This window comes from Neodiprion fabricii, chromosome 5 (assembly GCF_021155785.1).
Source record: "Neodiprion fabricii isolate iyNeoFabr1 chromosome 5, iyNeoFabr1.1, whole genome shotgun sequence".
NCBI classification, from domain to species: Eukaryota; Metazoa; Arthropoda; class Insecta; order Hymenoptera; family Diprionidae; genus Neodiprion; species Neodiprion fabricii.
The window spans coordinates 9,246,198-9,273,889 of record NC_060243.1 but is presented as its reverse complement, the minus strand read 5'-3'; the positions used below and the strand labels follow the sequence as shown (position 1 = coordinate 9,273,889).

Here is a 27,692-nt window from a genome sequence, read left to right as displayed (position 1 = left end):
CGACCCAATTGAAAAGAGCTCCGGAGCTGATCTCATCGTCGGCGTTCCCTGCAAGGAGTGTATAGGTACAGTCATGTTCGTTACTGCTTAAACCTTCCGGCTAACTTGTTTTCGGTCCGAAACAAAATGCGAGTTCGATTCTATACGAATTATGTGTACAATGACGTTCATTCTCTCACGTCGGCTGCGTCGCCGGTCATTATCACAAAATTCGCATAGAATCGAACTCGCATCTGGTTTCGGACCGAAAACAAGTTAGCCGGAAGTTTGAGGCATTTATGCATATTACTGTACGTACGTTTGTAAACCGTACAAGTCCTGATACCCAGGGTAGTTTTCCGCTGTTGTTCCACCACTGATTGCACGTAATACGTCTGTGTGATGCGCGTACAGCGCCGAACACGAGGCTGTGAGGTCATGCACCCAATACACACATTGTGCACGTTCCGTTCGTGTGCCGGCGAGATATCGATGTACACACGTATTCATATATTATGTACTTATACAGCATTATAGCGCAAGAGGCAGTGCAAGCCACGAACCGTCCACCCGGCATCTGCTCCTATCTCGATGAAGAGACTCAATTTTCAACTGGTTAAAAAAACGACTTGCCTCAGGGGTTCGCAATATTTTTTCCAACGGCTGGACGTGCAGACCAACTGATTCCGGCTGGAGGGTTCGCTGAAAAAATGATGATTAACACTGAAGTTTCCTCATGCAAGTAAATAAATATATTTGTAATGTTTGTTAAATTCGAAAAAAATCGAAAAATATTCATGTTTAAAGCCTCCTGATGCAACGAAATAATTAAATTTCCAATGTTTGTTGATTTGGAAAAAATTTTCAGGGGGCCCACTATGCCCGCAATTTTCCAACTTTGATGTAGACGCTCATCTTAGGTCGGGTTTTCGTTTGTTGGTTAGAATCAGAAGGTTCAACGATTAAAATCTCAGCTTGTAACATTATCTCCTTTATAGTAAACCCATTTCACCCGTCCCTCCTCTAATTGTAAGTTGGCTCTCCTGTCTTGCAGATAAAAATATTGTCGCACAACAATCTCAGTGACCAATAGAGTTTATAATTATTTTGCGCGCAATCAGTCGCTTAGCCTGATAAGTTTCACTATTACCTATCGGTAGATATCCTTGTCTAGAAGATTGGAGATCTCTACTCCGTGGAAAAGAATTGTACGGGGGAGTAATCAAAGAAATTTTTATAACCATACTGATTATGGTATTTTATGATTTAGATCTACTATCAGAGTTTCAATTAAGAAATGAAAATATTCGTTTTCTTAGATTGTTATCATAGGACGCTCTTAATTTGATAATTAGTTTACACAATCATTAGAAATACAAACTTATAGCGACCTCGTATAATAAACTATAAGGCAAATGTGCATATTGCACAATAAATTATCTATTGCGTGATACTTTTACACTCCTTAATCGCAGTCCGAGTATAGATTAAAGGAGTATGAAGATACACACGAGTCCAACGATGCTCAATAATATATCCATCCGTTGATCCGGTCATGAGCTATCGCACGAATACTTATATTCATATCGGTGAGAAACAGTCGTCACTTGCTTCGCTGGGCAGCTTGTAGTAAAACATGATCAACGATAATAAAGCTGAACAACGCCCTTGTCTGAAGAGCCAATTGGCCAATAAAGTTATTTCTACGGTGAAAAGACTATTTCCATTACAGTCGTTTGGACGAAGCAAATTTCATAGTCAATCACGTTGCTGTTGGCCTCCAATGAGCATCATTGCAAATATTAACTTGAAGATCGAACTATTATGTATACGTAACGCGTGCCGATGTCCAAGAGGTTATCAACGACTCGAGATAACTGGGAACTGACGACAAGTTAAAAGTCGAGGCACAATTTAGTTTTCTCCTGTGTCGTTCGGCGGGAGGACCTTAGCCTCGGTTGCTTCGACGTGCTCTTTCAAGATTCAAAACACCTTACGGCTCTTCCTGTACCATGTAGGTACAAGCGCATCTGCCATTCCTATCGCAGTGATATTTGATTCGTCATTTTTCTCTTACCACATAACACTCAGTTCTCCTTTGCCTGTAGTTATAACTTTATCGTATCGATTGTTGACACGTCGGTTGTATTACTAAGGCCTCAGACGCGTGACGCGTAATTGAGTGAAATTTTCTAATGCTCCGTTGAACCAATCGAATTGTGCATCAGTTTCTATGTTGACAAGTTAATAGAAAGTTAATGTGGATTAGCACGAATTTCCGTACTCGACTATAGCTACAGTTTTGGACGGTGCGTTAATTCTTACTTACAAAACAGCTGATTCCATTGTAGATTTAAAATGACTGCGTCAACATGGCTGGGAAACGCGGTCCTACCGGAACCTCCGAAGGAGCTTCTAGGTCCGCTGGGAGTCCCGGAAAAGACATTGATGGCACCGGGACCGAGCAACGCCTCCAACCGAGTTCGTCACGCTTTGCAGCACCCGCTACTGGGTCATCTACATCCGGAGATGTGTCAGGTCATATTATATCTCCTATGATATGTCATAGATATGCGCTAAAAAAAAAAAGCATCCGTTCAGCCTACATTTGACTATCGTCGTCGGTTCTGTACATACGCAAGCGCAAAAATCGGATAACCGGAAAATGTGATATGCAATAACTATATCTTCGCAGCTGTGACAAATGAAAGGGCCTCGTCAATTTAAGAGGCTAAAGAGGAGTCCACGAAGCAATGTGAAACATAGTTGTAGATTAATAAATTCATCGAATAACGGGAATTTAGGTTTATTACATTTCTACTTTTTGATTCACAAAACTCCGCCTGATAGCAGGCAACCTGAGATACAATTACCCGTATTGTGCATTTCTGAATGCCTGGTTGCATCAAATAAGGTTGTCTACCAATATAGGTATAGGAGGTGAAATTTTATTTTATTACATTTTGACTCATATAGAACGTTATAAAAATATATACTTCGGTACCAAACGTCGTATAACCGACATTACTGCACACATAATTGATATTACGATGTCGATGTTTGATAATTTATTCGCCGACATTTTAAATTGTACGGATAAGATGTGTTTGATTCGTAGTTTAAATAATCGGTTATTGTTTTGCAAAATTCAATCGATATTAATTAAATGAACTATACACACCGAATATTTTATGCGTAATCGTGCCGATAACGTGGGGTTAGTTGTGGGTGGACTGCAATCTTATTCGCAAAACATTGACAATCCGCAATGCACGGTATTATAAATATAGAGAATATTCTCTGATAAGGGTATCAGCTATGCATTGCAAATTTTAATTACAATAACATGAATGCATTTTAAGTTTGATAATTCAAGCGATAATTATACAATTATAACTGATTGCTTATTTTTTTGAGAATTATATTTGTTATGTAAATATGCAGTTATATACTTTTCTTTAAAGCCACGTTTGCCAATATGATCAATTGAATTTGCCACAGCTTTTTGTCATCCTTAGCCTACAAATTCTTGTGGGGTAAAATTACGATTTTCTGTCGTTGCTACTCTGCTACATTGGTGATGTCACCGGGTTGCCTATTACGGTAGGTTTCAGGCGTAAATAGGCTAGGTATTCAACTCTACTATTAACTGTTTCTTAAAGCGCCTACATACGTATTCGAAATTGGCCAGGCCGTGGAATTGAGCCACGAATTACACTATTCCCATTACAATATGTCCAACAGCGTTATCCTGCATCAGACAAAGCAAGGCCTCGACGTCTATACATTGCATTATGTAGTTATAATTATAGCAGTGGTTTAATTGCAATTAATATGTAGCTGATTGCATAAGCATTCCACAGTTTACACAATGTATCAGAGATAAGAATTCACGCAATACCTAATTGGTAAATGAAAAAATGACGTTCTAGTTAATGGATGAAGTCAAAGCAGGAATTCAGTACGCTTTTCAAACAAAAAATCGTCTCACATTGGCGATAAGTGCATCAGGACACGGAGGTATGGAAGCTTGTCTTGGGAACATCCTCGAACTTGGGGAAACTGTTTTGATCGCAAGATGTGGTCTTTGGGGCGAAAGGGCTGCGAATATGGCAATCAGGATTGGAGCTCACGTAAGACCGTAGTCTCGTTCTTTTTCTCGTGAACATGAAATTCCGGCAGGAAATTAACTATCCCAGATCGTTTCCGAGGATTTATTATTAATTCATACCAAAATAGGTAGAATTCCTTGACACTGAGCCCGGTGTGGCTTTTACTCTGGAAGAGCTCGAAGCTGCTGTCAAACGACATCGGCCAACGGTTGTATTTGTGGTTCACGCAGAATCATCAACTGGTATGAAACAGCCTCTGCAAGGTGTTGGCGATATTGTTCACAGGTAGGATGTCTCATTTGTAGCTACAATATAATTTAGTAAATTGATCCAACGACCACGAAGCCTGAAATTCGTCTATCTGTTAGTCCATTAATCACGTACCATTTTAATTCGTGTTAAAATAAGTTGAGCTAATTTCTCAAGGCCCAATTGTTTCTCCTGTCTATCTGTATCAATTGATTTAGGCCCTTTCAAATAATGGGTAACGTAACATAAACTCGAATTGTTTACATCACAGTGTAAACACGTCCTGTTGGCATCATTTGTTGAGTCATAGATCATTATAGGTACTGTGAATTGCTGATATTAGTATTCTCTGTTTCTCGGTACTAGATTCCATAGTGAAAACTCTTCCGGTTAATTTCCAACTCTCTGATTAGCAGTCGCCGGCTGCCAGGTGGACAATCCGTGGACATGACCCCCTCGTTTTCTGCATTTTCATGAGATTTACACATATATATCGAACCTTCCGCAGTTGACTATATAATCTGAACTAATATTCTCTTAAAAATTACTTTTTGTGAGTTCGATCAGCCTGATAATAATTATGTAAATTTTAGAAAAGTGATATCTTCTACCCCATAATTGCTGAATTCTGTTGTGTGAAGTCATTGGCGTTTGGCTAATGTGCATATCGCATAATGTAGTGCACGATTACAACGACTATCCGAATAATTTTACTATGAAATGTAAATAACGGTTAATTTAACTGCACAGATACGGCGGGTTGCTCATCGTTGACACCGTGGCTTCAATAGGCGGTGAATCCTTCTACGCAGATGCTTGGGGCGTCGACGCTGTCTATACCGGAAGTCAGAAGGTGCTTGGCGCACCTCCCGGCATAACACCGGTCACCTTTAGTCCCGCCGCAGAGTACGTGTGAAGTAGCCGACACTCCCCAATTAGTACAGCACAAGAGAAAACCGCGACAAGTTATTCACAATCGTAAAGCCGATTCGAGAATACGAATCGAATTATGTGAGTCGTGGTTCGCTTCGCATTGGCCACGATACGTGGGAAAATATTTCAGAACTTGCACGACACCAGCTTAGTTCAGGTATAGCGTCATACCTGATTCGAGAGTTCGTGAATCACGTTTCGAGTCGGGAATTCACATGAGGAATCATACGTAGCGTTCTGGATTTTCATGAGCTGCAAGCGTTGCTCCATGCAAATTGTGTTTGCTTCAGATTACTCATTCGTATAAACCTTTCTTCAATAATGTGTACACGACCAAATCTCTACGAGACAAGAATTCAAACGAAATTGAGAAATTACGTAGTGGATGTGTGCTTAAAATCTTCATTACCCCCATACCCACCTCGAAAAGAAAAAGTTTAGACTGATGAGTTTATGAGAGATATTTTCACTTCAATAAGGTGACGCTATTTTGACTCATGTTTGCGCCCTCGCTTTGCTTCAGGAAGAAGATATTTCAGAGAAAAACCCAGGTTCCAGTTTACTACTGGGACATGACGATACTCGGCGATTATTGGTCTTGTTTTGGCAAGTCGACGCGCGTTTATCACCACACAATCAGCGCTACTCTGATCTACGGATTGCGGGAGGCATTGGCTCAGCTTGCTGAAGAACGACTTCCAAATAGCTGGGCAAGACACGCCGCTGCTGCAATGAGGTTGGAAAAGCGCCTTGCTGCCCGTGGTTTGGAATTCTTTATTTCAAATCCGGAGAATCGTTTGCGTACGATTATTTCAGTGAAGGTACCTCCAGGAATCGATTGGAAACTTGTCACACAACGAGCGATGAAAAAGTAAGCCGTTACTCATTTTATAACTATGCGTCGATCTGCAAAATAAGGATATCATTTCTTTACGGTGGACAATTGACATTGATCAACGTCTTTGTTATGTCATGCTGCCAAAAAGTTCGATGAAATAGGATTAGATTCATGTTACAAGTGTTTGTGTAGCAATTCTGACCAGGATTTTTCTCGTTTGAAATGATTTATTACATAGATACAAGGTGGAAATTGGGGGAGGTCTCGGCCCGACTGTTGGCAAAATCTTCCGCATCGGATTAATGGGGGTTAACGCTGATAGTGAACACGTGGATCGAGTATGGGAAGCATTTAATGACGGCTTGAAGTATGCTAGAACGGCAAAACTGTAAACGATGGATGCGGAAGAATCAGTTTAACCGTTCAATCACGCATGTCTTCCTCGCCGAAATTTCGGACGTTGCGAGCCACATGCTGTGTATAATTTTCGACTTCATTGGTTGTCGATTTATAAGAAATATTGAATGTATCAAAAGAGCATTAAAATACAATCTTTATGTACCGTGGTCATATAAATACGTTCAATAAAGGCTGACGCCGACTAGACCGCGGCGGACGGCGGCGGACGGCGGCGAAATTTTCGCTCATACAGTTATTCATATCTATAGGTGTTCACACTAGACGGCGGCGGACCGCGGCAATTTTTCGCGAGTTCCAGGTTGGGAATATTTCGGCGGTGCGCCGCGCATCGCCGCCGTCTAGTGTGAACACCCGACCGATGCCGAAATTCATCCCAAGTATAAAAATAGGGAAACCTGCGTTACTTTGATGTAAATGGTTATGGTTTACAAGGATTCTTTTCATTCTCTCCGCTGTTCTTGCGAAAAATAAATGTATTCATTTTTACATCTTAAATAAATCCTACGGATATTAAATAAATGTTACGCAAGTAATTACTTCATTTTTAAAGAAATTTAAGTAAATGTGAGTTTTAGAACAACAAGTTATGATCAACGGATTATTTTATGTAAAAAATTTATTTTTTTCTCATTGTTCGGCTATGATGCTGATTTCATGAAGACTGTTTTTTATTTTGCGTATTAATTTTTATGCATAAGAAATGAGAGAGTATATTTTGAGCTAAAATTTATTTCATTTTTACTATACATATATTATATGTATAATAGGGTGTTTCAAAATAAAAAAATGTACGATTTTCCAACGAGCCACACCCGAAATAGTTTAGGTAGAAACAAAAATTCTGGCGAAAGATGAGCATTGTCGGTTGATTTTTAATCCTTTTTTCCTTTTTATCGAATTCATGATGGACAATTGTTAGTAATTTTTTTTCGTGTTAAACACTTCTTCATCTGAGCTATCCATAATGAGTAATCAAGAAGTAGTGGCAAATATGCATGATTATTTATTGTGTGCCCATGACGACTGAGACAAATCGTGGTCATCATATAATTGATAAATATCTCTTTTTCGTAGAAACAGTATCGGCGGGTGGTCACGCGACTATAGTGGGCGCATCTCACGGTAACTGCGCCGCGGTCCGCCGCGGTGCAGTGGGTGTCAGCCTTAACTTTTGAAATGTCCTACCATTTCCGAACACCTCCAACCATCCTATTTACCTATATTACTAGATTAGCTATTATATGAAAAGAGAAGAATTATTCACTTCGAAATGGGATTCTATTCGACGCGCGCTCGATGTATTCCATACCATTAGTATTCATAATTATTTCAACAACTTTTCATTTGCTCTCACGATCTTGAATTTTCGTAGGCATATAACCAAAACGCTGTTCTAGCTAGTCGAGAGTGAAGTATCTACGTTGGGTAGAGAAGCAAAATTGTTTTTCGAAAAGTATTCGGATGGAAAAAAATTCAGAGTAACTGTAATACATCACGGATGTGCTAATTTTGAACGAGATGAAATGGATGCTTCGTATATGAGATAGTATTTAACGCTGCGTAGTGATTTAAAGACCTAAAAAGGTGATAGGAAGAGAAAGAACGAAGCTTCTTAACACTTCGAGTGTATTTTAACACACATTTGAAAGATACGAGCAAAATTTTTCATCATCCAACTGTCGCAGAACGGCAGCGTTATCGGCTGACCCGTTAAGTAAAGGATATATCTTCAGTCAACGGCTGACCATCGAAGGGCCTGGCCGCTTGAGTCTGGAATCGGCAGGACAGATAGGGTGTGTATTTCTTGTATGAAATGTGAACACTAGAATCATTATACATCATATCATATCATCATACATCATACATCATACATCGTACATCATACATCATACATCATACATCATACATCATCATACCTAGTATTACAGTTCGAAACCAAAGTTTGAATTTTCGGATGTTCGGAAAGTGACGTCACCAATCTAAAATCGGCTAGCCGAGTTCCTCAGTCTGGTAACAACCGCGCAGTAGAGCGGACGGTTGAGAGTCGCGCTCCGCAAATTTCGAGTACCGGGTTCTCAACCTCCCGGATGCCGCGCTGCGGGTCCGCTACGCGGTGAAACTCGAATTCCAGGATAAGCGCTCCGTGGTTCCTGGTTCACTTTTACAATAAATTATTTCAATTCGTTTTTCGCGCAAGCTGAAATTCAGTAGCTGTCAGTCCGCTAATAAAATTTCTCGACTTCCAGGATAAGCGCTCCGTGGTTCCTGGTTCACGTTTACAATAAATTATTTCAATTCGTTTTTCGCGCAAGCTGAAATTCAGTAGCTGTCAGTCCGCTAATAAAATTTCTCGACTTCCAGGATAAGCGCTCCGTGGTTCCTGGTTCACGTTTACAATAAATTATTTCAATTCGTTTTTCGCGCACGCCCAAATTCAGTAGCTGTCGGTGCGCTAATAAAATTTCTATAACTTTACAATCTTCTCATAATCTTTTTGGTAAAATATGTCGTTAAAAAAATTATATCAAACCTTACACATTATTTTTGATTTGTTCTCACGCTGAAAATATTTATTAGTATTCGAGGTATAACTCGAGGTGGTTGGCGGTTTTCGTTGGAGGTAGTTAGGGGTGGTTGCGGGTAATCTCGGTGATTCAGGAGGAGGGGGACGAGGATTTGTGCTCGGTGAGTAAAACACTTTTATAATATTTCATTGCAATTGTAATTATATTTTATCTGAAATTTTTCAAACTTCTCATGTTTACATTGAATTATTTAAATTCATTTTTTGCGCAAGCACAATTTCAGTAGCTATGAATAAGCTTATACAATTTATTATATTATTAATTAATTGATTAATATTCCTATAATATTTAATGGCAATTGTAATTATATTTCATCTGGAATATTACAAACTTGTCACGTTCACAATAAATTATTTCAATTCATTTTTCGTGCTAGCACATATCTAGTAGCTATGAATAATCTTATACAATTTATTATATTATCAATTAATTATTTAATCAATAACTCAATTATATTAATCCTTACACAAAATTTTCGATGTGTCCTTATACTGAAAATATTTATTACTATTCAAGGTATAACCTGAGGTGGTTGAAGGTGGTCGGAGGTGGACGAGGAGGAGGACGAGGAGGGCGAGGATTTGTGCTGGGTGAGTAAAACACTTTTATAATATTTGATAGCAATTGTAATTATATTTCATCTGAAATATTACAAACTTGTCACTTTTACAATAAATTATTTCAATTCATTTTTCGTGCAAGCACATATTCAGTAGCTATTAATAATCCTATACAATTTATTATATTATTAATTAATTAATTAATATTCTTATAATATTTGATGGCAATTGTAATTATATTTCATCTGAAATATTACAAACTTGTCACGTTTACAATAAATTATTTCAATTCATTTTTCGTGCAAGCACATATTCAGTAGCTATGAATAATCTTATACAATTTATTACATTATTAATGAATTGATTGATTACATTAATCCTTACACAATATTTTTGATATGTTCCTATACTAAAAATATTCATTACTATTCCAGATATTACCCCAGGTGGTCGGAGCCGGACGAGGAGGAGGACCAGGTGGACGAGGAGGAGGACGAGGTGGACGAGGAGCAGGCGGGGTGGGTCGTGGGAGAGGACCTTTCCTCTCCTCAGAGGAGGGGAGGGGGAGGGGCAGGGAAGGGCGAGGTGGGCGGGGAGGGGGAAGGGACGGGAAGGGAAGGGAAGGGAGGGGAAGGGAAGGAAAGGGGCGGGGCGAGGAGGGGGAGGGGGACGGGGAGGGGGGGGCGGGAGGGAGGGAGGGAGGGAGGGCGGGAGGGCGGGAGGGAGGGAGGGAGAGAGTGGAGGACGGATGTCGATGCAAGCCCGTTAGAGTTAATAGAGCAGTACCGCCCCCCTACACGCCCGCCCGCCCTCCCGCCCTCCCTCCCTCCCTCCCGCCCCCTCCCGCCCCCCTCCCCCCGCCCCCTCCCCCCCTCCCCCCCTCCCCCCTCCCCCCCTCCCCCCTCCCCCCTCCCCCAGCCCCTCCCCCCACCCCGCCCTATCCCTTCCCTTCCCTTCCCTTCCCATCCCTTCCCCCTCCCCGCCTACCTCTCCCCCTTCCCTGCCCCTCCCCCTCCCCTCCTCTGAGGAGAGGAGAGGTCCTCTCCCACGACCCATCCCGCCTGCTCCTCGTCCACCTCGTCCTCCTCCTCGTCCACCTGGTCCTCCTCTTCGTCCGGCTCCGACCACCTGGGGTAATACCTGGAATAGTAATGAATATTTTCAGTATGGGAACATATCAAAAATATTGTGTAAGGATTAATGTAATTAATCAATTGATTAATAATGTAATAAATTGTATAAGATTATTCATAGCTACTGAATATGTGCTTGCGCAAAAAATGAATTTAAATAATTCAATGTAAACATGAGAAGTTTGAAAAATTTCAGATAAAATATAATTACAAATGCAATGAAATATTATAAAAGTGTTTTACTCACCGAGCACAAATCCTCGTCCCCCTCCTCCTGAATCACCGAGATTACCCGCAACCACCCCTAACTACCTCCAACGAAAACCGCCAACCACCTCGAGTTATACCTCGAATACTAATAAATATTTTCAGCGTGAGAACAAATCAAAAATAATGTGTAAGGTTTGATATAATTTTTTTAACGACATATTTTACCAAAAAGATTATGAGAAGATTGTAAAGTTATAGAAATTTTATTAGCGCACCGACAGCTACTGAATTTGGGCGTGCGCGAAAAACGAATTGAAATAATTTATTGTAAACGTGAACCAGGAACCACGGAGCGCTTATCCTGGAAGTCGAGAAATTTTATTAGCGCACCGACAGCTACTGAATTTCAGCTTGCGCGAAAAACGAATTGAAATAATTTATTGTAAACGTGAACCAGGAACCACGGAGCGCTTATCCTGGAAGTCGAGAAATTTTATTAGCGCACCGACAGCTACTGAATTTCAGCTTGCGCGAAAAACGAATTGAAATAATTTATTGTAAACGTGAACCAGGAACCACGGAGCGCTTATCCTGGAAGTCGAGAAATTTTATTAGCGCACCGACAGCTACTGAATTTGGGCGTGCGCGAAAAACGAATTGAAATAATTTATTGTAAACGTGAACCAGGAACCACGGAGCGCTTATCCTGGAAGTCGAGAAATTTTATTAGCGCACCGACAGCTACTGAATTTCAGCTTGCGCGAAAAACGAATTGAAATAATTTATTGTAAACGTGAACCAGGAACCACGGAGCGCTTATCCTGGAAGTCGAGAAATTTTATTAGCGCACCGACAGCTACTGAATTTGGGCGTGCGCGAAAAACGAATTGAAATAATTTATTGTAAACGTGAACCAGGAACCACGGAGCGCTTATCCTGGAAGTCGAGAAATTTTTTTAGCGCACCGACAGCTACTGAATTTGGGCGTGCGCGAAAAACGAATTGAAATAATTTATTGTAAACGTGAACCAGGAACCACGGAGCGGTTATCCTGGAAGTCGAGAAATTTTATTAGCGCACCGACAGCTACTGAATTTCAGCTTGCGCGAAAAACGAATTGAAATAATTTATTGTAAACGTGAACCAGGAACCACGGAGCGCTTATCCTGGAAGTCGAGAAATTTTATTAGCGCACCGACAGCTACTGAATTTGGGCGTGCGCGAAAAACGAATTGAAATAATTTATTGTAAACGTGAACCAGGAACCACGGAGCGCTTATCCTGGAAGTCGAGAAATTTTTTTAGCGCACCGACAGCTACTGAATTTGGGCGTGCGCGAAAAACGAATTGAAATAATTTATTGTAAACGTGAACCAGGAACCACGGAGCGGTTATCCTGGAAGTCGAGAAATTTTATTAGCGCACCGACAGCTACTGAATTTCAGCTTGCGCGAAAAACGAATTGAAATAATTTATTGTAAACGTGAACCAGGAACCACGGAGCGCTTATCCTGGAAGTCGAGAAATTTTATTAGCGCACCGACAGCTACTGAATTTGGGCGTGCGCGAAAAACGAATTGAAATAATTTATTGTAAACGTGAACCAGGAACCACGGAGCGCTCATCCTGGAAGTCGAGAAATTTTATTAGCGGACTGACAGCTACTGAATTTGGGCGTGCGCGAAAAACGAATTGAAATAATTTATTGTAAACGTGAACCAGGAACCACGGAGCGCTTATCCTGGAAGTCGAGAAATTTTATTAGCGGACTGACAGCTACTGAATTTCAGCTTGCGCGAAAAACGAATTGAAATAATTTATTGTAAAAGTGAACCAGGAACCACGGAGCGCTTATCCTGGAATTCGAGTTTCACCGCGTAGCGGACCCGCAGCGCGGCATCCGGGAGGTTGAGAACCCGGTACTCGAAATTTGCGGAGCGCGACTCTCAACCGTCCGCTCTACTGCGCGGTTGTTACCAGACTGAGGAACTCGGCTAGCCGATTTTAGATTGGTGACGTCACTTTCCGAACATCCGAAAATTCAAACTTTGGTTTCGAACTGTAATACTAGGTATGATGATGTATGATGTATGATGTATGATGTATGATGTACGATGTATGATGTATGATATATGATGATATGATATGATGTATAATGATTCTAGTGTTCACATTTCATACAAGAAATACACACCCTATCTGTCCTGCCGATTCCAGACTCAAGCGGCCAGGCCCTTCGATGGTCAGCCGTTGACTGAAGATATATCCTTTACTTAACGGGTCAGCCGATAACGCTGCCGTTCTGCGACAGTTGGATGATGAAAAATTTTGCTCGTATCTTTCAAATGTGTGTTAAAATACACTCGAAGTGTTAAGAAGCTTCGTTCTTTCTCTTCCTATCACCTTTTTAGGTCTTTAAATCACTACGCAGCGTTAAATACTATCTCATATACGAAGCATCCATTTCATCTCGTTCAAAATTAGCACATCCGTGATGTATTACAGTTACTCTGAATTTTTTTCCATCCGAATACTTTTCGAAAAACAATTTTGCTTCTCTACCCAACGTAGATACTTCACTCTCGACTAGCTAGAACAGCGTTTTGGTTATATGCCTACGAAAATTCAAGATCGTGAGAGCAAATGAAAAGTTGTTGAAATAATTATGAATACTAATGGTATGGAATACATCGAGCGCGCGTCGAATAGAATCCCATTTCGAAGTGAATAATTCTTCTCTTTTCATATAATAGCTAATCTAGTAATATAGGTAAATAGGATGGTTGGAGGTGTTCGGAAATGGTAGGACATTTCAAAAGTTAAGGCTGACACCCACTGCACCGCGGCGGACCGCGGCGCAGTTACCGTGAGATGCGCCCACTATAGTCGCGTGACCACCCGCCGATACTGTTTCTACGAAAAAGAGATATTTATCAATTATATGATGACCACGATTTGTCTCAGTCGTCATGGGCACACAATAAATAATCATGCATATTTGCCACTACTTCTTGATTACTCATTATGGATAGCTCAGATGAAGAAGTGTTTAACACGAAAAAAAATTACTAACAATTGTCCATCATGAATTCGATAAAAAGGAAAAAAGGATTAAAAATCAACCGACAATGCTCATCTTTCGCCAGAATTTTTGTTTCTACCTAAACTATTTCGGGTGTGGCTCGTTGGAAAATCGTACATTTTTTTATTTTGAAACACCCTATTATACATATAATATATGTATAGTAAAAATGAAATAAATTTTAGCTCAAAATATACTCTCTCATTTCTTATGCATAAAAATTAATACGCAAAATAAAAAACAGTCTTCATGAAATCAGCATCATAGCCGAACAATGAGAAAAAAATAAATTTTTTACATAAAATAATCCGTTGATCATAACTTGTTGTTCTAAAACTCACATTTACTTAAATTTCTTTAAAAATGAAGTAATTACTTGCGTAACATTTATTTAATATCCGTAGGATTTATTTAAGATGTAAAAATGAATACATTTATTTTTCGCAAGAACAGCGGAGAGAATGAAAAGAATCCTTGTAAACCATAACCATTTACATCAAAGTAACGCAGGTTTCCCTATTTTTATACTTGGGATGAATTTCGGCATCGGTCGGGTGTTCACACTAGACGGCGGCGATGCGCGGCGCACCGCCGAAATATTCCCAACCTGGAACTCGCGAAAAATTGCCGCGGTCCGCCGCCGTCTAGTGTGAACACCTATAGATATGAATAACTGTATGAGCGAAAATTTCGCCGCCGTCCGCCGCCGTCCGCCGCGGTCTAGTCGGCGTCAGCCTTAAATCGTATACCTTTTCATCGTCACATGTCGAACCCAAAAAAGAAAAATTAGATTTATAAATGAATATATAACATAAGAAGCTAGTTTAAGAGATTTGCAAAATGATGAGAATTCCGTACTTCTTGCGATGAGTGCAATTTATTGATCGAAGTGCTGTACTCCTAATAGTAGCCTACCCGCCACACATTCAGGTAATGCGATAGGTCTGCCATCAGGAGAGAAGTTCCAACGCGGCGGGGGGGGGGGGGGGGGGGGGAGGGGTGAAATAGAAGTAAATGTACTTACGTGGACTTGAACTACCAACTTTGGCCAATGGAGAATATGCCAACAAATCAGGTACGCCTGCGACGTGAAGGTCTTTCTTTTATTTCCATCAGAAAAAAAATCGTTATTACTGCAGTACTTGGATTTGCAATCTGCAACTGGTCAGCATATATCGGCCATCTCATTAAAACAGATTTTTCCTGAGGGTAAGGTGAAGTTTATATATCAAGATATATCTACTATTCTAATAATAGCAGTAGGTTAGTTAGAGCGATTATGCAGCTGGCCGTATCAGACGCGATTAATATTACAATATCCATATGCAACATAACAAAGCAGGCAATGACTAAAAAGTAACTTATCCTCTATTAGACTTATTGCACTGAATCTGGTACTTACCACCAGCAAGGACTGTTCAAAGATATTTTTATTTTGAAATTATCCCTCCGTCCCTACTGTTCCATATAGAATTGAATCAAGCCTTTGAATCATCATGCTGACTATCAATTTATTCAAGATAACACGGCGTGAGTTACTTGCAATAATGTGAATTTGGATCAAGAAAATGTGTGATGGGAACAACTAAAAATTTGATTGACCGCGTCGTAATCGTTTTGATTGAAAATATAAAATTCTTGTAACAAAACATTTGAGCGTATTTTAATACATGTTTTGTTGAGTCAAGAGTTCAATGGTTGAAACAGGTAATGAAATTTGTTGTTACGAAAATATTTTGTATTGACTGGAACATAGGAGTTATTCAAGCGCAGAAAACGTAGTTTTCTAATTATCACATATTCAGTTCTGTTGACTCAAGGTTTAAGTGGGATTTACCCGATATCTAATGGTAGAAACATAAATTGAACATGCATCATTGGTTTTTGTTTACTTACTTATAGTCACTATTAATTTCGATCACTCGGAATTTGGTACTATACTTTCTTCGTTTTCAATACGTCTGTTCACAAACTTGCCTCACGTCATCTGTATCCGACTTCCTAACAAACTACCCGGTTTTATAACTATCTCTGAAGCTACTTTCGTAGCGAGAAAGTTCACCGCCTAGTGGCCCTTTAGAGTACTACTATATTGATGTTTACGAGGAATATATTCGCTACTTGTTTCAAAGCATGTGATTTTTATTTTACGTCGTAAAAAAATTAGTGCAACTGATTCGACCAGTTATGCCAAACAAGCTCCGGTTAGATTAGCAAAATATGGCATTCAATCGATGTAAATTTTTTGTTGTACTTATTTTATTTGAAGTACTTAATTCTTTCAGTCAACGAACATGTGACTTGGTGGAACACATAAGCTTCAAATGAAATGATATTTAGTTGACTCAGTTTCGGAAACATATCAAAGGGTTCACTCGAATCAATAATTCACTCGATCGCGACAAAAATGCTTTTGTTTAATCAAGGAATTCCCTTGACTAAATCAATTTGACAGACTATCTGAATCGAAATTGTTGAATTGGAGTCATCGTATTTGGAACAAATAAGAGATACTAGATCGAAGCGAATCGACTCCAGGAAAGTCTATTTTGTTGGTTCAAGAATTCTTTTCATTCTGCGTAGGATAGTTTCCTTACTAATGCATGCCTTTTTATCCTCTATTCGAATAGAAAAAAAATTTGACCTTGTTTTAAGTGAATTTTTGAAATAGCTGGGTCGTCAGTACCGCTTGGACCTGATGTCAGAAGGATTTGGAGACACCGGAAGAACGTTGGCAAGTCACCACTTGGATTAGCTGCAAAGAAACCGGCGTTAAGTCATCCATGATCGAATGAGTAGATCTGGAATAACAATTGACTCTGTGGTCGTGACTCGCAGAATTAATAAAATATAATTCTGAATTCGTGCGATCGCTATGGTGCAGGTATAGAGTGTATAATAATACGTGAACGCGATGCGCGATTTCGTGAATCACGTTTCGAGAGGTGAATTTTTATGAGGACTTACGTTTACCATACTGCGTTCTAGATTATTTCTCTGAAACGTTTCTTCATGTATACCCAGTATATCGATATTGCTCAAGGTTACTGACAACAGTTTCACTCTATGTAATTATTTTCAAACGAATGCTGCGATATTCATGAAAATACTTGTAACTGCTTGTCAGAAATTACACAGCGGCTGCGGCAACCATTTAAAAATGAAACAGCATAGCCTTCAGCTGATGTCATTTTATTCCATGAAATTTACTAGCCATCTGTGATTTTTCACACTATTTCGAATTGCCTTTTCTCATCTGCACTCTTGCCAAAGAAAAAGATGTTCAAAGTCGTTGCTGATTTGTCAAAAAGACAGTTTCTCTTTGTTCGCGAAATTCAGTACTTTGATTTGTTAGCAACTCTTCATATAAAAGTCAACTGGATGAGTGATCGTGATTGCCATTGCGTTAGTTAAGTTTTACGAAACAGTACTCATTTGTATCCTCAAAAAAAAAAAAAGAAAAAACAAACACATCGTCTGCACCATTACTGGTTCGCTTGTCAAGCTAAAAGTTAGTGATCAGATTTTCAAGTTGAAATATAAATTTCAATATTTGTGCACAGTTAAATTTATTCATAAACAAAGTATTCGTTTTTTTATTCAGTCTGTATAATAAACTTAACGTACTGCAATAAGAGTTTTGCAGCTTTTTTAAAGTATCTTGTGCCTGTATAACATTCGCGTAATCCACCTAAAATGATCGACTGATTACAGTTTCCTCATTTTCAACGCTTTATTCTCAGCCACAGCTGATAATGAACAAAGTTTCGCACTCGTTGACGCAAATCTCAACAATAGGTTCCTGGATATCTCGCGTAAGATCGATTGCGCGAAGGGTCGTAAATGCAAACGGATTTGCCTACAAGGCGTGTAATCTGAACCAAATCTTACGACACCTTTAATAATTAAATACGCTTCGCGATGATGAGAATTCTAGAATGCTCTCGTAAGAACTATTAAGTAATAAAAAAGTCATAAAACATAATTGTCTGGATAATTGGACAAACCGTTTAAATTCTCCGAGAAATTGGCGTCAACGAATCTATTGTTAATTATTACGGTGCGCTAGGAGAATTTACATTGAACAACGCATACGGTACTGTTTTTTTTTTAAGACGACACAACGCGCGAACTTGTTGACATCGATGAACATGTCGTGTCCAAAAGTAATGAATTTCGGACTCGAATGTATATTTTGTTCGAAATAATTTTTTTTTTTTGCTTCCGAGCGAAGTCATTTAGGTACTTGTTAAATTTATACTTCGTAATTTCGTTTTTAGAATGTGGTAGAGATGAGAAATGGCCACCTAATTATTACATTAAATTTGTTTTATTAATGGAAATACTGAAATCGGTATACACTTCGTTCTAATATAGTTATTCGCATATTATATATCATTATACTGTTACAATTTATTACAAATATTAGCAATTATATATCAATGATACAATAAAAGGTACATTTTATTTATTACATATCATTATTACCATCATCTCGATTTATGTAATGCAGTTAGAAATGAGATAGGTTTTTTCTTTTTTTTTTTTTTTACTTTTTTAGTATAACGATAACACGATCGATATATCAATGAATTAATTAATTAATTAAACAAATAATTAATTAACAACATTTTGGCACAGTATAGAATAGCATCAGTTTCCTTCAACTTTCGAACTCTTTCAGCGTGCTTAACCAACTTACTTTACACAAAATAGAAAACCTATCGGTACATATATATATATCATATATATCACAACGGTCATCGTCTCTTGTGTAGAAAAAAAATAAATAAAACAAGAAATTTTGGTGTCTCGCTCGCGTCGCAAATTAAAAATCTTGATGTTGTTAAATGCATGTATAAGAGTCGCGTCAAACGAATAATAATAGATCGAAGCACACACAATAAATAATCAAACGCATAACGCTACTACGCGATTGGTATATTAGATAATTAAATATATGTATAATGTATAGCATATATATATATATATGTATATATATATATAAGTATATATGTATAGGTATAGGTATATTATAAATTAAATGTATGGGTGTGTGTGTGTATACATAATCGGCGAAGAATACAAATAGCGTTATATATAATTCGGTCAGGATATGATTTTTATGCTCGATTATTTAGGATTATGAATAAAAAAATAAATTCGCAGCTATAAAAAAATTAGACACAATCCGCATCACACATAATAATGCATTTCTCGATCGCTATATTATTCTTACGTATTGAACCAACAATTATTATTCTTCTTCGTTTGTTTCATCTTATTTTTATCATTATTATTATTGTTATTGCTATTAGTATTATTAATATTATTATTATAACAAGACAGTTTTTTTTTTAGTTATACGATGAAGTGTCGAACAAGGGAAAGAAATTTTGAACGAATGGGGAGAAACATCTATGCGTGCCACACTGAGGCGTCCGACTATTTCTATAACTAAATTATACTTCGAAAGCAAATTTTTTACAATAGAAATTCTTTTAATTTAAATTATTAATATATCTTATTATAATTATTAGTATTATTACTATTATTATAAGTATTATAGTATATTTATATGTACAAAATATCAACTGACGAATTAATCTTAATACGTATATACGCTTTCAGCCTTAACTTATTTAGAGTAATAAAATTGACTGATACGTATTTATATAAATATGCATCTTTGTAAGGCACGACCAATCCAAGCAAATCGCAATAACCGCGAAACAGACTAAATCCTACCTAATTGTCACGAATAATTATTGCCAATAAAATGAACGAGTGCATAAAAGTCAAATATGATTAAGGACTTATAATGGGAGAAAAATAGTACGGAAAAAAGTACACTTGCTTTGTAGCAGAGAAATTTACGATTTAATATTTCAATAAATAGTTAAATTCATTGTGCGATATAAGCTTTTCAGTATCATGCACTTGTTCAAACGTTTTCATTGTATAAAATGTTGAGAGACAAAACGCTCAAAATTAAAAAAGGATAACGTATGCTCCGAAGACGGAATTTGCCAACAATGTAAAGAGGACACTTAAACCTAACAATAAATACATTCAGAAACCGTAATGACAATAATCTAAATGAAGTATATGGAGAATAGTAATAACGATAACAATAAAGATAATAAGAATAACTATTACATCTATTGAAATATATACGGATAATATTAAATGTAATCATAATCGATTAGACGTAGCTCGGGCGTAATAATATAATAAGGTATAATAACTTTACACAGTTACTTACAGTATTGAAATGACCATGGTTACGACGTTGATGACGATGAGAGAGAGAGAAAAAAAGAATGATAATGATAATGGTAGTAGTATTGATGGTGGTGAAAATAAAAACAAGCAAGAATTGTTAGTATACGTATAAACGTAATTATTATTTAACATACCTATAATAATAAAAATTATAGCAAATAGCAATCATATATTAACTGATGCCGCCATCGAGGTTGTTCAGTCTTCTTTGGTTGCTGGGTAACTTGATGAGGTTGGTGGGTGCAGGATATTGCAGTTATGATACGCATGCATGCACAGGGTGGTTCTCACGCAAACAATTACTATATTCAACCTTCAGAAACTTCAAGAGTTCCGGACTGATAGATTTTAAGAAAAACAGTAAACTTCGCAATGAGTCTATCGATAAAATTTGAGAAACATTTTGAAAAAATGGACTTTTAAAAGACGAGTTTTTAAAACAGATCAATGATATGCCTTTTTCCCGACTCTCAACAGGATTCATCAACATTCCCTCAACTTTATACCAGACTACTTAATTTCCACATCACGCGCTGCTGTGATTGTCCGTGAATTATACGTCAGGATTTTCTCTATCTAAAAACGTCGATTTAAGATCACTTTAAAAGACTTAATTGGTACAAGACCTGGACTCGACTGTGTCCCGAAATGAGATACGTCGGAAGAACGCGGTAGAGATTATAATTTTATTTCCCAACCACCCTGTAGGTACAAACGTGGTGTTCGCGAAGGGTCGATGCAGGATGATTATGGATGATTGGATGAACGGAGCTGCGAGAAGAGTTTGGTGGTAAGGGTGAGGGGTGGAGGGGTCACGTGCCGGGGTCAGCTTCCGTTCGTTTCATCAATTTAATCAGAATCAATTGATTAATAGATGTAGACTTGCTGTAAGAGGGAGAGTGCACGGTGGCGGGTTGTGCGCATTGCCGCTGACTGACTGACTGCATGGCTCTTTTATCGTGGCTGCAGACTGTAACTCGTTACAATATAATTGGTGCGTTTGAGGCACTACGTGCCGTATTATCGCCGCCCCTCCATCCCCCGCCAGTCTCTCCGCGATATTATTTCACGAGGTACATAATACGACGCATGTTAAGCATGTTTTGTTCACACACGCGTTCCACACCTCCCGGACGCTGCGTAATAATTACACACGGAGAATAGTTTTGTTGCCGATTAAACGAGCCGACGGGATTTTTCTTTTTTCACTCGAACAAACCAGGCGATAAATCGACATCTGCAGTTTTGTCATGATCGAATATTTTTCACATAGAAGGGTTTTGTCAGTTAAACGGATTGGATTGTTTGCAGTTTTGTTGTTTAATTAGTTAGGAACAAGTGAAGCGAAAACAGAAAAACGCTTCTCTGTGTATTATACGCAGCGTTTAGTATTTCCTAACAGCTAGTTTATACACCGATTATCATGATCGACTAGAGACGCTGACCACTGTCCAGAGACCCTCCTGCTGGTAAAATTCAACAGAATTTATAATCACCGACTCTATGTTTCGTTATTGCTAATTCATTCATTTACCACGATTTATATCATCGGAATTTTTGACCTTAGTTCTCAGGAATTTCTCAACAGTTCTGACCACATGGTCAAGCGCGCGTGAGCTTGTGCAAAACTATCTAAATAAAGTTACAACAAATCACAATCGTAAAATCAATTTAAAAGAACGTATTGTTTCATAAATATCATCGAGAAAACCATGCAAAATTAGAAGGAATTTATATATATATATATATTTTTTTCTACACAAGGTTGAAAAACTGGCCACGATAGTGAAGATTTTTTAGTTTTAAACGCTTAGATATTCATGAACAGAACATATTTTTCCCTTGTAAAAAATCGTGATAAATTCTACCGAGCAGAGTAGCCGAGTTCTGCAGCAGACGTACAAACGCTTGTAATTAACGAAGAGCCGTGTATTTACACGTGGGTAGGTGAAGCATTTCACCGGGATGAAAAAAAGGAGGGTAGTGAGGAGGGAGGGAGAGTATATGTAGAATTCTATTGCCATTGCGAAAAGCAGGGCGACGAGGTTTCTTCGACTAGAGTCCCCGCGGAACCAGAATAATCTTCGAAGCATCGACCCATTGTCTCAACTCTGATTTTCTAGGGGCTCTGGCGATGCCGCAGAAATTGCCCCCAGCTCAGTTTCTCAGTTCGCGTCTGGACGTCCGCTTCTGGTGGTGATGAAGGCGGTGGTGACGACGCGCCCGTTTGCATTGCACCGAGCAACAGTCGTCGATGTCGGATATGTGGGATCCCTGCTTCTTTTGACGGGCGATTGTGTTGCACAGGGCCCTGGGACACCGTTTTCTGTCACATTTCACCTCACCGTCCTGAAACAGACGAGGGGGGGAAAAAAAAGCGTATAGAGAAAGTGGTCGACACGCGTGTTTTGCTGCACATTTTTACAATATATCTATCTCTTTTCGAATTTCTCTGCACTCGCTGGGATGTGAATTGATGAAGCTGAAGCTAGCGGCCAAACGTGTTAAATTTTTTTGATGTAGAAAAATGGAATCCAGATTTATCCTCATAATTTTATAAAAGTATTGGGGGTTCAAGGTGTTTGATGAAATTTAAATTTCCGGTCTTTATTGCCTTGTTTGAATGAACATTAGAACATTTGGCTGCTAATTCAGGCCCCTATTTTCGACATCGTTATGTATTGTCTGCTTGAATTTGAAAAGATGTTTCATCACTCGTACACACGTTGATCTCTTCCGCAGGTATTCTTGTAATGGCAATCGATTTTGATAAAATTTGGCAAAAAGACTTTCGCAGAATTTCCTCTGCAACCATTCGTTATCGACCATACTTTATACACCTTCTTAATTTTTTTCAAAATTCACCAACGGTAAAATCTAAAACAGAAATATGTTTCACCGGATTCAGGTGTGAATTTCCTCAGTTGAAAACTTGGTATAAAAAAAAAAAAACTTTTTTTCGACGTAAGAAATTTAGGGGTGTATCCAGAATGGAAATTTATGTTTCGTAGGAACGTGGGAATTAAAAAACCAGTGAAGTTCGAAGTATGAGAAATTGGTTCGCAAACCGTCAATTACGATAATCGGGATCGAAATACGAACCGTACGACGATACATAGTATTCGTCATCAAACCGTGCGTGGAATGCTTATTTACGTACGGCTGTACGTTGTAGGAATTCCACAAAATTCGTACATGCATTATATACAAGTATTACACATGTACATACATACATAAATATGCGACATTCTTCTATTACAGATGTGTGATCTACCTATGTGAGATATATAGATGTATATAATATTATTCGCCATAGTGAAGAATTACGCAATACGTCGATAGGTTTGTTTGAAAAATACGAAATTCCTGAATGTCTGCCTGCCTATTTGGTAGAGAAAAAAATGAATTCCTCGACTTTCGTATATCTACGTATTGTTATATTATTATGTGACGTGTACACGCGGTTTTCGCGCCAGGGGATACTTTACGAGTTGTATACATATACCTATAATATACAACTATACTTATATACTTTGGCTTACAGATTATGTACACAAAGCACATGACAAACGGCTGGATGTGCCAGACGATGTGTTCAAGCGCGAAATAGATGTACAAGTCTAGACAGTGTGAAATTCGTAGTATTTTAATGAAAAGTTGAGAGTAAAAAAAGAATAAACGAAAAAAAGGAAAAATTTGTACAGACATATATGTATATATATATGTATATATAAAAAGCATCAGAAGGAAAAGTAGGGCGTAATAGTTTCGGGTATGCGCGATATCGCCCAAGTCTGAGGGGGTGATGGGGGGCTAGGGGGAGGGGGCAAAGTATGTATAGAAAAGTAATATCAAAGGAATCCCGCCTGGACGGCGCCGGTGTTTCCAAATTGGTCGTATCAACCGCGGCGTTAGCTTTTCGCGTAAACATATAAATCTCGTGGTTCCTAGTCACATCTGGAAATCACTAGCATCGATCGTTCGCTTCGCAAGTCACACCGCGTGTATGTATCTACGTAACGCATTTACAGTACATAGATATAAATGCCGTGTCTATACCAGCTGTGATATACACAAATTGTAAGAACTCTCTTGACGCGTAATCGCAGCCGGCTCTTTCGCTTTAAGCTTGCCATGCAACGACAGGCTTGAAATACTTCAACTCGTGTATAAAATCTCTCTTCCAACTTCCCTGTCATCGTTGTACACACGTGGACATTAATTCAGATACGGTTAGTTTTTCGGACGAGTACATTAAGTTGGTAACGCAGATTCAGTCTGCAGTGTCACTGTCGGCCGGCCGCTACGGACGGAATCTGCGCTACCAACGTAATCGACTCGGCTGAAAAAGTAATCGACTCTGAGAATTAATGTCCACATGTGTACACTTGGGGCCAATCAATCTCAGACGGCTAATTTTTTACACAAGACAGTTATGTTGGCAACACAGAGATACCTACAGCGCCATAGTCGGCCGAGCGCGAGATGAACTCAATTTCAATAAACATAATGTAACCCATGACCGTCGAATCTAACCTTAGAATACGTGTCAATCCAACAAGTAACTATCCCCGCGGTATTCTAAGGTTAGATTCTACGGTCATGGGTTACGTTACGTTTATTTGAGTTAGTTTCGCACTCGGCCGACTGTGGCGCCGCAGGTTTCTCTGCGTTGCCAACATAACTGTCTAGTGGAAAAAATTAGCCCTCTCAGATACATTGTCCCCAAGTGTATACGCATAGGGTTAGCTGCAGATAGTAGCTGCAGGCAAGACGTGCGCACTATACTTATTTATTTATGTACACCTTGTAAGTCTGTATCCCGACAATAACATTCGAACAATCGTATACACGGGCCGCAAGGAACACCCTCTAGCATGGATTTTGAAAACGATAATCAGAAATAAAATATGCCCCAAGTTGCGTATGTAGAGACTTTGTTGTATGTATATTACAACATCTATATCTGCGACGTATGATAAAGTTACTTTTACACAAAATAGGTCGATCACAGCACGATGGCTGCCGAGCTTAACATAGGTGAATACAGAGTGAATTTCTAACGATTGCATAGTTTGTCGTCTCCCAAAATTTAATGCGCATCACGACAATCCGAGAGCAGGTATTTGCCAGGACTACCAACAGTCAACCGTATGTAATTTTAAAAATTTTGACAGTTGTCAGTGTTGAGCACAACTGCTAGGGATAAGTGTCAAAATTTTTGAGGTTACGTTTATGAAGGTCGGTTGCCCTTGCAAACAGCCGCTCTTGGATTCTAGAAAGTACGCGTTAAATTTTAGCAGACGCCGGAGCATCCGGTCATTAGTAATTCAGTGTATATATATGTAATGTGTATATAATATAACCTTATATGTGTATTTTTTATTATGGGTCGAATGTTTGACTATGATTTTGAATTTTCGAACGAACGTTAGAATCTGATATTTAAAAAGTTACACGGCCTGCAGTTTCGACTAATTGTTTCATCGGCGCGAACTTAGCAAACTTAATGCAAAAAGTAAAAATATTTGGACGAAAGTCAAAGCATTACGAATCCGACGAGTTATCTAGAGTTAAAGGTTTCATCGTTTATTGTTTTATTTACTCAAAATTGGATCATCATTTCTTATTTTGTTTAATGACCAACTAAACTAAAAGTACAACGAAGAAAATTTCATTTCAATTTGTACAAGTGCTAACGTAGGTACACATAATTTGTTTTATATATCACAAGTACTTACAATTGGTACATGCCGATTATTCATCTTCAAAATGTTGAAAAATTATATGAATCTTGATTACGTTTTAACCCATGCCTGAGCATTTTTGTTTTCGTTAAAACCGTATGCACGTATGATTATTTCAATATTTTAATGTCTCTGTCACTGTTATTAGCAAAAAACCTATATCTAAACCTAGTGTCACCGTAAAAGTTGAAAGTAAATCATGTACGCACTTCATCCAGATCAGTTATACACTGTGAAAAATTAGAGACGGAACAAGAGGAAGAAAAAGAAGAAGAAGAAGAAGGTCAGCCATCGGCTAAAAATAACGTAAGCGACTTTTCCATGAAAAAGAATTATATAAAGTTTGCCATCCAATTTACAGAGACCGCGAAAATTTCTTCAACGTGTTACCGCGTTTCGTCAGTTCCTAGAGTTTTGATCGTTAAAACATGTTTGTAGATGATCGCGAGCCGCGAATAAAGAAAGACGATAAACAACGGGAACGATAAAAATACAGGGAGAAAGAGAAATGTATAAAAACGATTACGCACGTATTGTACGTAACGCATTCGATCAACGCAATCTCACCTTGCACTTGCATTTCACGCACTTCATCTCGCCGTGTGAATGAATACGAGGATGCCACTCCTTGCCGTTTTCGAAGGGGCCGCCAACGGGATACTTGCATCCACCACCAGCGAGTATTTCATCGGCGGTGCGCCGGGTCGAGACCGTCGCCTGATCACGAGGAAGCATATCACCCGTGGAAGGCGTCGCGACGCTCTTCGGAACCGGCGGACACTGTCTGCAGCAAGCCTTCTTATCGGGCCTGAAAGCCATCTTTTCGTCGCAGTCCAATGGCGGGCACTGAACGCGCGGACACTTTACCTCCAATGTGACAACCTGCGGTCAAAAGATGTCACACGGTTGCTAGTCACGTTGCGAAGATTTAAATTCCAGCATTAATTCTCCTGGGAAAGAGAGATTTTTCGGTACGCTAGGAAAACCCGGAAAACATGCATCAACCAGAAGTTCCGAAAGCGATCGTTATCGTTGCTTTTGTTCGTTTTGTCTCTGGGAAAGATCGTCTCTGAATGCGTGTAACGCAAACAGCCGCAACCACTCGGCAAATGGCCAAGAATGATAAGGCGTACATATAACGGAGATACTTACGTCGCAGGTGCAAACGGCACAGGTGTCAAAACCAGCCGGAGGTACGTAAGGGTGCCAAGCGGCACCGGCGAGGTGATATTGACCGGCCAACATACACCCTCGGGATCCTGGTGTTGTCGTCGCCGTTACATTGCTCTGGGTTTCATTCAAGATCGACACTGCGACAAGGAAACAGAAAGAACAACAATGGTTAAATATATGCGCACGAACAACGTTTTTTGTCGATTACTTGGACGTTCATGATTTTTGGTTCTTTTCTTTCCTCTTTCTATTCACAAGTAAACTTTTCTGTCGGATAAGCGTCGCATGGTTTTTATAATACATAATTTATTCATTGAAACGTGTGAGTCTGACTACGAATCGATCGGATATTTCATATCCTAGAAAGGTAGGGTGTTCGTTTGCCA

General features: G+C 38.9%; 2 protein-coding genes and 1 long non-coding RNA gene across 6 annotated transcripts in view; 1 reads left to right on the top strand and 2 right to left on the bottom strand.

Annotated features, from left to right (window-relative positions):
- The first annotated feature begins 1,834 nt into the window (after positions 1–1,834).
- On the top strand, positions 1,835–6,687 carry LOC124182675 (alanine--glyoxylate aminotransferase). Of its 4 annotated transcripts, none has more exons than XM_046570220.1 (7): positions 1,835–1,993; positions 2,331–2,517; positions 3,912–4,112; positions 4,219–4,376; positions 5,091–5,246; positions 5,797–6,144; positions 6,350–6,687. In XM_046570220.1, exons 2-7 carry the CDS (start codon positions 2,338–2,340, stop codon positions 6,501–6,503), a joined length of 1,197 nt encoding a protein of 398 aa, XP_046426176.1. In that variant the 5' UTR covers positions 1,835–1,993; positions 2,331–2,337; the 3' UTR covers positions 6,504–6,687. The 4 variants fall into 4 exon arrangements, with proteins under 4 accessions (XP_046426176.1, XP_046426177.1, XP_046426178.1 ...); XM_046570221.1 differs by having other exon boundaries at positions 1,883–1,997; XM_046570222.1 differs by lacking the exon at positions 1,835–1,993 and having other exon boundaries at positions 2,316–2,517.
- Positions 6,008–15,244, bottom strand: LOC124182676. Its single transcript, XR_006870834.1, has 2 exons — positions 15,126–15,244; positions 6,008–6,179 (listed from the first exon to the last, which is right to left on the bottom strand). It is a non-coding gene; the product is annotated as an uncharacterized LOC124182676 (long non-coding RNA).
- Positions 15,245–18,494: 3,250 nt separating this feature from the next.
- The window catches only part of LOC124182373 (dorsal-ventral patterning protein Sog), a 66,609-nt gene continuing 57,411 nt past the window's right edge, over positions 18,495–27,692 (bottom strand). The window contains exons 6-8 of the mRNA XM_046569536.1: positions 27,286–27,443; positions 26,701–27,015; positions 18,495–22,735 (exon numbers count right to left, since the gene is read on the bottom strand). Of these exons, the coding sequence (XP_046425492.1) occupies positions 22,544–22,735; positions 26,701–27,015; positions 27,286–27,443 (665 nt within the window). The 3' untranslated portion in view covers positions 18,495–22,543. The remainder of the gene's footprint in view (positions 22,736–26,700; positions 27,016–27,285; positions 27,444–27,692) is intronic.

What these genes read in the sequence shown, in the direction of transcription:
- LOC124182675 (XM_046570220.1), top strand. Translation starts at nt 2,338, where the DNA reads ATGACTGCGTCAACATGGCTGGGAAACGCGGTCCTACCGGAACCTCCG. An exon ending in TACATCCGGAGATGTGTCAG is followed by an intron (nt 2,518 to 3,911) that starts GTCATATTATAT and finishes ATGACGTTCTAG; the next exon opens with TTAATGGATGAAGTCAAAGC. An exon ending in CAATCAGGATTGGAGCTCAC is followed by an intron (nt 4,113 to 4,218) that starts GTAAGACCGTAG and finishes ATACCAAAATAG; the next exon opens with GTAGAATTCCTTGACACTGA.